The 13,819-nt window shown below is 39.8% G+C and overlaps 2 protein-coding genes across 5 annotated transcripts; both read right to left on the bottom strand.

Moving 5' to 3' along the window:
- Positions 1-394: 394 nt before the first annotated feature.
- casp3b (caspase 3, apoptosis-related cysteine peptidase b) lies at positions 395-5,312 on the bottom strand. 3 transcript variants are annotated; one of them, XM_027016737.2, is made up of 7 exons: positions 5,300-5,312; positions 3,703-3,792; positions 2,811-2,965; positions 2,587-2,715; positions 2,314-2,489; positions 1,402-1,519; positions 395-1,014 (listed from the first exon to the last, which is right to left on the bottom strand). In XM_027016737.2, the coding sequence occupies exons 2-7, from the start codon at positions 3,771-3,773 to the stop codon at positions 785-787; spliced, it is 879 nt and encodes a 292-aa protein (XP_026872538.2). In that variant the 5' UTR covers positions 3,774-3,792; positions 5,300-5,312; the 3' UTR covers positions 395-784. The 3 variants fall into 3 exon arrangements, with proteins under 3 accessions (XP_026872538.2, XP_026872521.2, XP_026872529.2); XM_027016720.2 differs by lacking the exon at positions 5,300-5,312 and adding an exon at positions 4,686-4,777; XM_027016728.2 differs by lacking the exon at positions 5,300-5,312 and adding an exon at positions 4,289-4,384.
- A 2,983-nt stretch (positions 5,313-8,295) lies between these two features.
- On the bottom strand, positions 8,296-13,236 carry cenpu (centromere protein U). 2 transcript variants are annotated; one of them, XM_027017107.2, is made up of 12 exons: positions 13,028-13,236; positions 12,636-12,744; positions 12,273-12,534; positions 12,049-12,130; positions 11,819-11,920; positions 11,388-11,508; positions 11,087-11,189; positions 10,829-10,907; positions 10,655-10,702; positions 10,374-10,435; positions 10,032-10,188; positions 8,296-8,892 (listed from the first exon to the last, which is right to left on the bottom strand). In XM_027017107.2, exons 1-12 carry the CDS (start codon positions 13,073-13,075, stop codon positions 8,770-8,772), a joined length of 1,296 nt encoding a protein of 431 aa, XP_026872908.2. In that variant the 5' UTR covers positions 13,076-13,236; the 3' UTR covers positions 8,296-8,769. The 2 variants fall into 2 exon arrangements, with proteins under 2 accessions (XP_026872908.2, XP_035388144.1); XM_035532251.1 differs by lacking the exon at positions 8,296-8,892 and having other exon boundaries at positions 10,095-10,213.
- Between the last annotated feature and the right edge of the window lie 583 nt (positions 13,237-13,819).

Below are 13,819 nucleotides of genomic sequence, written 5' to 3'. Positions count from 1 at the left end.
GATACAGGACGTGATGTGCGTGGTGTGGCGCGCGAAGTCGGCTGTTATAGACCCGACACAAGTGCAGCGTTTGGAAAGCTTACTGCGTGCTAGACGTTATGTTACGTGGCTGTACCATAGCCGATTTTTGTAATGTTGCTTAAAAACATTTAACACAACAAATGCAAGTTGGTAATCGCTAGTAGAATCGGAAGTGAAACTGTTTATTGTGATTGTTTATTGTGTTTCTGCTTTCTGTTCCGGGTAGAAATAAATATTGCGTCTGTGGCACGCAAGGAACAGATACATTCGATCATAAGTTGTGCTCAAAAGGCACATTTTCTTAACTTTATTTTATCCTTGATACATAAATACGTAAATTATACAATTATGGAATAAGAAGTGAACACACCTCTTTGAAAAACGTTTTACTGAATAGTACCAGGTTGTTATATATGGATTTGGTTTTGCACACCTGCCACAGTCTAGAGATGTTTTGACACAGGTTATGCTGGGTGTTCCTAGAAAGGGTGAAAATGCTTTCCAAAGTAAGCACAGCATGCACAGTGTACGTACGAGATTTTAGCGCTTAATACAATGCAACACAATGTATGGGCAAGATCTTAAGTGATACAATGCTGTGAGTTTCCACTGCTTTAAAATAAATGTAGAAGAAAAAAAAACATTTCATTGCTGTTGCGGTCAAAAAGATTCTGTAGATTCTCTGTGCTGCCTATTGTTGCGCAGCGGTGTGTAGTTACGTCTCAATAACCTTAATTTTATTTAGCCTACTTGAATGTTACCATCAATTTGGAAAGTACAGCTCTTTTGTTAGCATGGACACGATGCATGGTATTTGTTTCTTCCGGTTGAAACCTGGTAGGTCAGTGCTTGACTGGAACTCCAGCGCCACCTTACGATTTACACGTGTCATGATTTGCATTAGCTCCAGCTCTCTGGCATAAGTAGTCAACATCTCACACAGGGAGGAGATGAACCACGATCCATTAGCTGTGTTTCTCCAAGAATAATAACCTTTAGGGAGAGAGGGGAATGAAGTAATAAACATACACACAAACCACTTAATCATCGTTTAAGCTACTTAGCTAGTAAACAAGGTTGCCAGTTAAAAGCCCAAACACTGCAGATAATATTGAGTTGGTAAGATAATATTGAATATTGACCATTCTCTACAAAATGTCAGCAATTGTAACACTGGAATAAGTGCATCATGCACAGCAATATTGCTGCAGTGTTTACACATCAATGTCACTTTACAGCTGTCAGAAACTCACCAATGACGAAGAGCTGGAGGGAGGTTAATACAAAATACAAATACAGTAGATGGACTATAATCCATGTACATCTACAGAGTTTCTAATAAATACTGTAATAATTAACTCGGAGTAAAATGGATTTTACCTGGAGCAGTGGAGTATGCATACAAGAAGTCTGCCTCAACAGGAATCATCTGAGTGTCTTCTGAGTCACTTTTGCCATCAGTCTCTATGCCACTGTCCAATTCTGACCCACGACAAGCCTCACCACACAAGGATAACAGAAATAAGAACGCTTATAATAAACCAGAGATTAGGAAGGGACAGATAAAACAGACACAGGAGCATTTTCTCTTCTGTAGCTTATGACCTAAAATCATGATTAATGCGGACTGTTTTCTACTCATACTGACCTTTTTTTTCCCCCTCACACCGTTTTAATGTCATACTAACTGGGTTTCCCCCCCATTCTATTATTTTTCTAATTTGAATGTTGTTTCTGCATACCAACCGTTTGTCTCATGCTGACTGTTCTTTTGCATGCTGATTATTCACTGATTTTCATTTATTTATGTGTATCTCTCTAGGCTTTAAATTCCAAAAGAATTCAAAATGTTAACTATCTCTTAGGGTTAGTATAAATGTGCATCTTGGATTAAACTTTATAATTTAAAGAAATCGTTTATATCATTTTATTTGCCTAAAGGGAATAAGGTTTGATGTTAGGTTTCAGGTTTGGCTGGTGTGAATACTGAAACACACACAAAAATGCAAAGGCCTCCCTTTGGTGACCCCTGCTGGCTGACACAGAGGAAAGGAAATGAGAAGCAAAGAACACAAAACAAGAGCAACTGCTTGCTCAACGAAAACTATGAAATGAAATGGATACATTACTGAAAAACAGAGCAATGTTTGCTAAAATACACTGCAGTGATAAACCGAAGTGACATTGTATTTCAGAAAGAGAGGATGTAAAAGCAAAGATTTCTCATGTGATCATCTGTCAATCAATGTAGTATGTGTGTAGATCATCAGTCTTTGTCATTTGGAATCAGACCTGTATGAAGAAGAGCTTAGGTTTGCCAACTAGGGAAGTACAGTTGTCTCCTCGGAAGAATGTAGTCAGTTCCTTAACCTCCAAACATCCATCAGTACCATAAACCACTCCTTCCTCCCCATGACTCAGTATCACGCATGCAAAGAGGGCGGACTGTCTGTGGTCCTCCTGGGACACTGGGCGTACAAAGAAAAAAGTAGCAGTATAGGCTTCTCCATCATTTTAGGTAAGAAAAACTATGTAAAGTAAATATGGAATATCACGCCATAAGACCTGATTTTAGAATGCTCTTCATTTGTGAAACGGTCTGATCATTTTGAATCACAGCTTTGAAACCCAGCTTTGTGAAAACTTGGAGCACATTTGCTGCGTCCACATCTGTCCCATTCCGCACAAGCATCCCTTTGAAAGAGAATGTGAGGGGAAAAATCATGCCACATGACAGACAGTGACCTCGTCAACCAAATAAGGAACAAACTGTCTATTTCAGTTCCTACCTGTATGTTTATGAAAGTTCTTGTTGTTGATGATGATACATTTCCCGAGGTTGGGGTAGCCCATATTGTATCTATACAAGTCAGACTGTGCTTCTCCTTTGGCTTTTTTTGATCCAGTTGTGATCTCATTATTCCCACTGGATCCAGTCTGAGTCCTGAATGGAAGGAAGACAGCTATGCTCACAGTCTCCAAGATGTTGTGGTGCAGTATGGATGGGAATAAGATGACTAAATCTGAATTAGGGCTGCACAATACACAACCTGGTAATTGTGCTCACAGCACTGATCTGGACAGTACTGCCATCACAAAACACTGTAACTTGCAAAGCAACCTCCTAATGAATCACAGCTGTGTTGGGTATTATGGGTATTTATTCATAATACGTGATGTGTATCATGAATATTAATGACAGTATTCACATTATCCATCAAGTGTAAGCATGTCCCATTGAGGAATCTTTGCCTTTTAATCTACTGCACACACTGCAATTACAATGCAATTGTGATGAGTAGCAATATCGTATTTTTGTCCATGTTGTGTAGCCCTATAATCTGAATTCTAAAAAATTCTGCTTCAATCCCTCATAGCTGTTTAATTATAGGTGTAGTTTCCTCCCGTTTTCTGTTTGCTTGAGTACCTCACCCAGGTGACATTTTTATTTTATTTCAGTATCAGTGCTAAGGTCAATGAGTCCTGGAAACTAGCACTTTCAGTTTTGAGTAGAGAAAAAAAGCCAAGAAACTAAAAAACAAACTATACCGAAATATGACATAACACAATAGCACTAGAGTTTGTAATAACACAATAAAACATGCAAACATGAAAAAACCTCCCCCACATTTCATAAACAGGAGCTACATACATGATTGTCAGGAGTTTAAAATATTTTACCCTTTGGGGCTGACCACTCTGGCATCTATACAGTCTCCCACATTTGCTCCTGTGGCACTGTTCTCTGACATGGCTCTGGAAAATAAATTCCTGAAAGGAAGGTAAATACTGTCAAATTAAAAGACATATTCTAAAATCAAAATCCTGCTCATTTGGAAAAACCTTTTCACAAAAGACCACCCTTGAACCATGTGGATGTAAAACATTAATAAAAATACTGAAAGTCTCATTTCTATCACAGTGTAATGTGCTGTTTTGCATACAGAGATTTTCTGTTCATCTTACTTGTTTGTATGTTCGTCTTACTCTGTTCGTCTTACTCATGCTTATTTGTATAATGGCCCTAATTTACTGATGACACTGTGGCTCACTGGTAAGATACTTCCTCATTTAAATGTATGTGGATCACATTATCATTAACAGGCATTCAGTTTCTTTTTTTAGTATACTGACTGGTGCCCTTAAGGAAGCCGGACAAAAAGTACACAATCACAGTGGTGATTAAGCTCAATAAACACCGTCTAGAATGCTAATTCCGGTGATCCAACATCTTTAAAATTCAAATTTACTGAAAGGTCATACTCACTAAGGTGGAAGTGAGGCACTGACATCAAAAGATAAGTAAAGCTGGGTTGTGAAACTTTTCTCCTTGAAACTACGTGGAATATACTAGAACAACAAGTTCTTTTTCATATGCTCTGAGAATAAATAAGAGGTTACTATTATTTAACCTCTATTATTAGAGATTACTATTATTACTGTTTTCCCCCCAGACCTGCCAGTTTTACATAAATACGATCACGCTCACCATGTCAATAGTGAGGCCTACATGTTTCCCTGTCAATAGCAAGTGTGTGTGAAAATGTATTTGATCGTCGTGCTCTTTCTTTATCAGTATAGTATCACAGTTTGGTCATACCGACTAAAACAAATGACAGCTCACGCTTGAGTTTTCCTTAGTAAATGTAAATCAGGCTACTTACGGGGTTTTATGAGTCGGTCGAATGTGAGTCGGATAAGGTATGCCGGAGAGTACCATGAACAGTCGTGCCAAACCTTTGGGACCCTTTTTTTTTTTTTTTTTTTTTTTTTTTTTTTTTGACTCCACCCACTGCTGCGCGAGCAATGCGAGCTGTCAATTTGGTGCGTCATTTACCGTGATGGAACACCGGCGCGCGCTCGCTCGTTTGTAAGGTTTCAGTTGCTGTAGCTTGACGGTGACGTAAGAAAGCAATATCGTGGCTGCGTTACTTTCACCAAAGGCGGATTTGGTTGTGGTTACTTCCGAAGAAAGTAATCCGTACGCTAACCAATGATCCCCACATGAGCGGGGGTTGTGCTGCAACGTTTTACTTGTCAAACCAAAACTATATAACTACCTGGTAGTTACGTCAGCAGACATTTTATCAGGCAAACTTATAATATAATGGGGACAGTTGCTGACTAAGTATTAACACTGAACGTGGCAGTGTAATATACTAATATACTACATGTTAAAACTGCAATGACTGGTTATATTTACATGCACAGCAGGGGTATATGTGACGCCAGTTTATGATACCAAAACAAGCATGCTTATTATGGGATTCTGTCTCACCTGCTGTACTCAGGCACTGCACTGATCCGCTTTCCCCAGCCATACTGATTCTTTCAGTCAGTCGCTGGCAAGGTGCTGTGGCTGCTTGATCCAAGACCTCTGTCATCATACCCCTTCCACCCCAAAACAGAACCTCCTGAATGACTATCAACTAGCTGTCTTAACCTCTGTAGTCAAGAAGGGCTTTGAAAGACTAGAGCACCTCAGAATCATGATCACAGTCTCCAGGACCCTCTGTTGTTCCCATACAGAGCTAATAGGTCTGTAAATGATTGCATTATTATTATGTCTCTGCACTATATCCATCAACGCCTGGATGGGTCCAACACCTATGTCCATGTACTGTGCGTAGATTTTAGCTCTGAAGGCAATGCAAATATCTCTGATGTTCTCCTGCATAAACTGCTGAGGTTCAGTGTTTCCCCCAGTCTGCTTCTAGATCCACAACTTCCTGTCCAGCAGGAAACAGTATGTCAGGATGGGTGATCAAGTTTCGGACCCTCTCTGCCTCAGCACAGAGCTGTGTGTTCTCAATTCTTTGCTCTACCCTCCTTACACCCATGACAATACTTATAAGTGGTTCTATCAAACATATCAAATTTGTGGATGACACTACTCTGGTGAGACTCATCTGAAACAATCCACATTGGGAGAGGAAGTAAGTCATGGTGTGGAGCTAACAACCTTGAGTTGAACACTTGAAAAACGATGGAGACAACCACTGATTTCAGAAGAAAGCACAAACATTTGGTGCCACTGGAAATTCATGGTTCCATTCAGCAGAGCAGAGTCTTACAAATTGCTGGCCACCACCATTCAGCAAGATCAGAAATGGACAGAAACTGCCCCCCTTGTTATCTCAAATCTGAACCTTATTGTTCCAATCATGTATGTATGTATGTATATATGTATGTATATAAACCCCTGTGTGTGTGTTGTTGGTTGTCAGTTATCGTAGGGGTTAGTGTCAGTGTTCAGGGGACTGCTCACATTTATGTTTTGTACTAATGTTTTGGTTATATGCTTGTTTCTAGTTCATCGTTTGTATCACGCTGCACTGGTTTATGTGTGAGTGCCATTAATGTTTATTGTTTATCCATCTTTCATTGTGTTTAATAAATGTCTGTCTGCGTCGAGAGACGTTTGTGCATCCTGCTCCTTGCCCTGCGGCACTCGGGCTGTCACATGCAGTTATGGAGACAGATCTGAAATGAACAGACACAGCGCTGCAGTTACATAGAAGACACCTTTATTTCCAGTGACAGCTCAGCAGCCACGGGTACTGCTGCTCCATTTTTATACTGCTATAATAGAATCCTCCATCACTTCATCCATCTCTGTCTGGTTCGGCTCTGCAACTTGGCACAGCATGCGTAAGATTGAAGACCTTTGCTCATCTAGGATGAGGACTATGGTATGGAAAATCAAAGCTGACCCAACACACCCTGGTCACTCTCTCTTCTAGTAACTCCCACCTCAGTGGAGACCAAGAGTGAGAACCTTAAAGACACCACCATCCACAGCTTCTTTACCAAGACTGTAACCCTCCTACACATGGATAATCCTCACATCCCTCTACTTTGACATGTGATTGTGTTGCCTCCCAGAACTACGCCAGTATCATTACATTTGCTAATGATACAGTCCATGGACCAATCACTGGAGGTGATTGTGGTATTGGTATTGTGCCAGGACAACAATCATTTCTTAAATACCAACAAGATTATTTAAATTTTGTTAAACTAAGATAGAGGACAGCACAGCACACATCATTACATATAGGTGACAGAGTTGGAGAGGGTGAACACCTACAAATTCTCACCATTCATGTCACAGAGGATCTCACCTGTTCACACAATACATCTCAATTGGTCACAGCAACAGAAGAAGTCACAGCAATACTTCTACATCCTGAGAAAGCTGAAGAATTTTTTCATGCCAGCTAAAATTCTCACCAAATTCTACATCATGAGCATTCTCACGAGTGGTATTTCAGTCTGGTTTGGAAACTGTACAGGACCGAAAGCCTCTCTAGACTTTTGGCAGTAAAGACTTCCAGAACCAGACACAACTCACACCAGCACGGTCTCATCACACTCCTACCATTAAGAAGACAGTACAGGAGTTTGAAATTCAGATCCATTCAACTCAGGAACAGGTTTTATGCACAGGCCATCAGACTTGAGAATGACCACCACTGACACAAGAATTCTATCTGTCCATCTGTGTGATGTACTCCAACACGCGCACACACACACACACACACACACACATGCCATTTAATGATGAACTCTGGACTGCATTTGCACACTATGCACATGACAATTCACTGTGGATTTTTTCACAAGAACAGTTAAATGTCTTACTGCTAAATCAGTAAATGTCAATTAGCACTTTACATTTAACCCGTCAGTGTTTTATTGCACATGCTTAAAACAGCAAACATTATATGTAAGTAAATATATATATGCTTATTTAAATTCTTGCCTTGCCCTCACAATCAAGCCTTCTTCAACGATCCAATTGAGTTCTTCTGGACCGAGACTGACATCGTTCCTGGGATCTGTCGGATGCTCTCCTCCATCTTAGAGGTCATAGACCCAGCTGTTTGTTTTGATGTTTGAGTGGGTCTGCTTTCTGTTCTAAGTAGAGAATAATATGTGGAAATACCTTTGGAGCAAAACAATATCCCATTTTCCTGTGTACCTTATCAAATATCCCTGTTAGTGTGCCATAGACAAACTACCTTGAGGTACAAAGGTCCAGCTCTCAAAGTAGTTTGTCTATGGCACACTAACAGGAACATTTGATAAGGTACACAGGAAAATGGGATACTGGTTTGCTCCAAAGGTACAAATGATAACATCTCATTCATGCAGCTGCCACACACATATATATCTCATCTCTGTTATGTTTGTGTGTGTGTACTTAGTTTGGTATAGAGGTATGCACAGATTGCAAAATACAAGAAGAAATTGTAAAAAATTAACAAATACTCTTTTAAAAACCTTTTATTGAACAGACTTACAGTTCTTATATACAGACTTGTTGCACACCTTCTACAAATCAACAATGATACAATGTAACAACTTTCCACTGCTTTCTGATACATGTTCAGGGTTTCTACACCCTTGAAAACAGGCTAGTCTAGGACGAACACTCTCTCCAGTTCAGTTGCTATACATCTTTGTCAAAGGCTAAAGTCTTTAGATGCACTTCAGTATGTTTATTTATATTGTGTTCATAATATGCTTAATGATAAAGCTGAAGTTATTTATTAATCAATCAATCTTCCTCTCAAAACAGCAGACATATCACCATCTGACATTACATGATTTGTATATTGACAAATTCAATGAACAAAATTGATAACCATATCATTCTGACACACTATATTCATTGCTGAAGCTATAATATTTTGTATTTTAAACCATTTACATTCACTGATTTGCTTTTTTGTAAGAGCAATGCTACTTGTGACCAGTTTCCTCTAAATATTGCTGCATCTTGTCATTGATCATCTTTAGTTGGTTTTCAGTTCCCATGATGCTCCTGGCCTCCAACAGCATTGCAGGCAAGCAGGATGGGCCATACTGTTAAAGGGAAAGTAAAAGCTTTGTTTTGCTGACAGAGAGAACAAATAGTCTAACAAGACAGAAGAGAGAATATCCTAAGATTCCAGAGAAAGGATTTTCTAGCTAAAGAAACACCCCACACTAATCAGGCTTAACTAGTGACAGGTGAATTAAACAACATTGATTATCTCATTACAATGGCACCCATCAAGGGGTGGGATAGATTAGGTAGCAAGTGAAGTTGCCGTCTTGAAAGCTGAAAGGTTTAGCAAGTGTAAGGATCTGATCCTTGGCAAGGGCCAACTAGTCAGTGCATCTTCAAAACGGCAGGTCTTGTGGGGTGTTCTGGTATGTAATGGTTAGTACCTAACAAAAGCAGTACAAGGAGAGACAACTGGTGAAGTGTCATGGTTGCCCAAGGCTCACTGCAGGCTATAATAATATAATAAAAAGGTATTGGAACACAGTGCATTGCAGCTTGCACATGGTACTACATACCCACAGACTGGTCAGAGTGCCCATGCTAACGCCTCTGCGCCTAATGCATCTACAATCGGCATGTGAGTATCAAATGGAAAAGAAACCAATAAAAGAAGGTGGCCAGGCCTGATGAATCATGCGGACCTGGAGAGGAAATGGCACCAGGGTGTGTTTATGGGAAAAAGGCAACCTGGTGGAGGGAGTATGATGCTCTGGACATGTTCTCCTAGGAAACCTTGGCTCATGGCATAATGTGCAAGTTACATCTTCAACATATGTAAACACTGTTGCAGACCAAGTATACTCCTTCATAGCAATGGTATTCCCTAATGGCAGTGGCCTCTTTCTCCAAACTCCCCAGATCTCAATCCAACTGACCTACTGTGGGATGTTCAGGAAAAACAAGTCTGATCTATTGAAGTACATCCCAATGTACAGAATATTCAAAATTTGCTGCCAGATGCCACAGCACTCCTTCATAGGTTTGTTGTAGTCCATGCTTCCACAGATCAAGAGTTGTTTGGGCAGAATAAGGGAGACTCGCACAGCATTAAGCAAGTGCTTTTTAATGTGATGGCCGACTGGTATGGAGTGGGGGGGATTATTACTTTTCAGCATACACAGCCTAACAGAACAAAGGCTGGTCAATCTGGCTCTGTACTTTAATATACTCTCACCGTTTCAGGGTCCTCGGGGTGAGCGGAGCGTTGCTGCAGGTACCTCCTGTTCAGCTCCTTCAGGTTAGTGAGGAAGGTGGTGCCCTGTGTTAGGGCTGTTAGCCTCTGCTCAAGCTGACCGTACTCTTTCTGCAATTTCCCCAGCTCTGCTTCAGTCCTGACACAGTGGATAGCAACGACCGCTCCCCATCAGTCGGCCAAGCCCGTGCCATTAGTTGAATAAATGGTATCCAATAAAGATTACTCAGACTCTGCTGTTTTACTTCAAATTATCTTAAAACATTCCAAGATAAAAATGCATCTGTAAGTCCTGTGATTTCAGTGTAAATTGTCATTACTTACTTGATTAGTTCGTTTTTAACCTCCAACAGTCTAGACTTCTTGCAGTTCAGGGTACTATTAATCTGAGCCGAAAGAGATCTTGAAATTAAATGTCTTGCCCAGCATTTGAGAAAGTATACTTGATGGGGAAATAGCTTATAGCAGTGCCTAAACCAACACCCTTTTCGTCTGTAATAAATCACAACTCTCTCACCATTTCTCTGCACTGATGTAAAAAGCTACTGTTGCCAATCAAGTGAGGCATTAAGGAACGCTACTACTCCATCACAGCTAGGTTTTACCTTCACCGCACTCCGCTTCGCACTGCTGCACTCCTTAGCTGCTGTAATCTAGAACAGACATGTTCTTGTTAAGTGCTATGCATGGTCGACCAGGATTCAATGTAACAGAATGGGACACCAAGAGCAAACAATCAGTGCGCAGTATTTACTATAGATGAGAGTTGAGACACTTACCATATCATTGAGCTGCTCTTCAAATGAGTGAGAGACTGTATCTATGGCTTGTTTAACAGGTTCAGAGTTAACTGTCTCCCTGTGCAAAATAATTAAATCTGAATGAGATATTTCAGAAACATTTAAAGCCACAATTTATTTGCATTATAAGAGCAAAACAAAAAAAATCTTGAGTGTAAAATCTAATCTTAGAGAGGAGCATTATACTATTGCTATACATATTTAAGGCACTTTGTTCAACTCGTATCGAAAGCTTACTTGTACTCTGTGACAAATTGCTGGAATGCTTCAAGAATGACATCCAGATCAATCAAATTTCTCACAGCAGCACGGTTCGTCTTCTTACTGAGGTTTCCACCATCTATAAAAGAAATTGCTCATCTTTTTTGTGTACTAACTGAAAGTTACAGAACATTTGGCCATACATAAAACTAATGAATCTAAACTAAACATAAAACTTAGTGTTATTTCCAAACTAGCCCATAACTTAAGTAGCATGGTCACCATGTTTTCATCGTTATCATCACAGACTATAAATCTTATGGGTTTTTTTTTTTACCTGAGGATCCAGATGAAGACTTCCTCTTTTGTTTTGGACCTTTCTTCAGGTGCCTGGAGAATGACCTCTGCCTTTTCTGAAGTCTCACACTGGATGATCTGCGTTTCTCATTATTTGGATCCTGTAGGATAATCACCAAATCAAGTTATTTTTGGCTACAAGTAATAATCTTAAGTAAACATAAGATAACAGATAGCTAATGAATTGATAATCTGCCTTGGATTAAGATTCTAGGACCACAAACAGCACAGCTTGTACCGTTTCTAAAACATCTTTGCAAAAGTCCTGAATTCAGACAGAACTGTTTTACGTAAGATATTTATATTCACTGATGCCACAGCCAATGTTGCAGGCAAGAGGGGGCTCAGAACAACTTGTGTACTGGTTTATGAACGGTAAAACAAACAAGGACAAAGGCAGATCAAACTCACAAAACTCTCGTCCTCATCTGTCAATTCCTCCGAGGACACAAATTGCCGCTGCTGGCTAAGGTCACGTGACACCACACCTGCAGAACCATCAGTGGTTGGATCCTGGAAAGGAGCAAAAATTCCACTTACGCATTTTCTTATTCACATATTCAGCTGGTTGACAACTGACCACAACAACAATAAATAAGCAAACAATACTTTAGATTGTATAAAAATAAAATAACACCAACGTTAGACACTGCTGCCCCTGAGACTTCAGAATCTGCACTTTTCCGTCTTTTTTCTTTGCTCTCTGAGATGGTCCGCGTATGTCTGAGAACACGCACAATGCATACAACTTTTATTGTTGTCACTCTGTTGGTTGATATAATTATGAAACTCTGTCTCCTTACAGACAGCCAAATAATGTAGCTAATTGTTAAGATACAGACATACTAAAGATTCATAAAATTACCGAGTTTGGTATTTTGGTGCTTGGTGCGTTTGCTGTGATGGCCTTTGACTCGCTGTAGAATTTGAGCTCTTCAGCTTTTCCTGGACACCACTTTTCTGTTTTGTTTTGGCCAGACCCTTCTCTGAACGGACCAGTCTTTTCGGAGTCACTGTGCCGCTATGGTCAGCTCTTCCTTTGCCCGCATTCCTCTCCGCATTAGACATTTGATCACCGTTAGGTTCGGGGCTGTGTCCTTCTAAAGCAGTGCTATGTAGAGGGTTACCTACAGAAGCAAATGGCAAACATGCCAAAGCTCTTAACATTCAACAACCATTTCAACAATTCAAGTGTCTGGCAAATAATACTGCAAACAGTATGACGTGCCGTGGGAAGAATACTGCTCTCCTTGAAGGAAACTGGCTTTCTCTATCGAAGACACATCAAGACTTCCGGAGGACTGCAAAAGTTCCTCGGACGTTTTTTGAACCCCATTCTGTAAACAGAGATGATGTCTCATAATCAGATGACCAGCCGAGCCCAGTCTTAACTTTACTGCGTGAGCCAAACTATGTAATTCAGTTAATAAATGTAGCTATGATTAAATAATTTTCCAATTTCACAAGCAGGTGAAATTACAATGCTGCGAACAGCTATTTAAAAATGGTTAGTTAGCTAAATAACGTTAGCAAGCATAGCTAGCGTTAACTAGTTTATCTTCGGCGTATTGTTAGTTTAGAACTTGTAGCTATATACTGATAAACTGATATACTGTCAACCTTCAGCTCCTCTTGGAGACATTTAGACATCTTTGTTTTCCGACTCATGTTGCCTAAGAAGCAAGAGCAAAATCAAAACAAACGAAACAGCCTGTTGTTAAAGTTTGTGAAGCTGATTAGCCCGCGGAATCGCTTCGCTGCGTCCCATAAATCTTTCCCGCGAATTTTTATAACGTTTCTTATACCATAGTTGTAAAATGGGTGAAGAATGTGATGTAAACAGCTACATTATTGAAATATATATATATAATCTTGATCAACTCGTATTTTATTTGGAAAACTAACGATTAACACATGTAACTGAAACTATAACGTAAATAATATTTGTGAAGTATTTACTGAAATGAAACATTTGTCTATATTTCCCCCCTCTTAAACTTGATAGCGTCCCATTTCTTCTTCTCTTATTGCAAGCAGATTTTTCAAGTACATACGAGTAAATATTGCCACCTGCTGATATATAATGGCAGCACATTTAGTTAGTCGACTCCATGAACGAGGGAATTAATGAACGTTACCCTGCAGATTTACATGTGCTAGTCTAGTAGCTGTACACATACATTTATTGGGGAAAAGAAACAAGGGGGATAAGAAGCATAAAACAAATATCAGAATAAAATGAAAGCAACAAACTAAGAAGCAGTGACGTACTACTTTAAACAAGTAATTCTGTAATTGCATCAGGGTGCTGCACAAATGTGTATCACATTTCAAGGACAGCTGCCATTTTTGAGAGAAGGGAAGGAGTAGCTAGCCCTTCTCTAATTTCAGTTAGTACTCAGAGTCTTGAAC

Source organism: Electrophorus electricus, chromosome 12 (assembly GCF_013358815.1).
Source record: "Electrophorus electricus isolate fEleEle1 chromosome 12, fEleEle1.pri, whole genome shotgun sequence".
Taxonomy (NCBI): Eukaryota; Metazoa; Chordata; class Actinopteri; order Gymnotiformes; family Gymnotidae; genus Electrophorus; species Electrophorus electricus.
Note: the sequence above shows the minus strand (reverse complement) of the source record. Positions and strands in the feature narration are given on the sequence as shown.

Excerpts from the sequence above, each read along its gene's own strand:
- casp3b (XM_027016720.2), bottom strand. The coding sequence starts at position 4,741 with ATGGTACTCTCCGGCATACCTTATCCGACTCACATTCGACCGACTCAT. Across the intron at positions 3,793-4,685 it reads CGACCGACTCATAAAACCCC|GAATTTATTTTCCAGAGCCA; the intron begins GTAAGTAGCCTG and ends CCTTCCTTTCAG. Across the intron at positions 1,520-2,313 it reads CTAAGCTCTTCTTCATACAG|GCTTGTCGTGGGTCAGAATT; the intron begins GTCTGATTCCAA and ends TTGTGTGGTGAG.
- cenpu (XM_027017107.2), bottom strand. The coding sequence starts at position 13,075 with ATGAGTCGGAAAACAAAGATGTCTAAATGTCTCCAAGAGGAGCTGAAG. Across the intron at positions 11,921-12,048 it reads CAGGGGCAGCAGTGTCTAAC|GATCCAACCACTGATGGTTC; the intron begins GTTGGTGTTATT and ends GCTCCTTTCCAG. Across the intron at positions 10,189-10,373 it reads GTTAAAAACGAACTAATCAA|GACTGAAGCAGAGCTGGGGA; the intron begins GTAAGTAATGAC and ends CCACTGTGTCAG.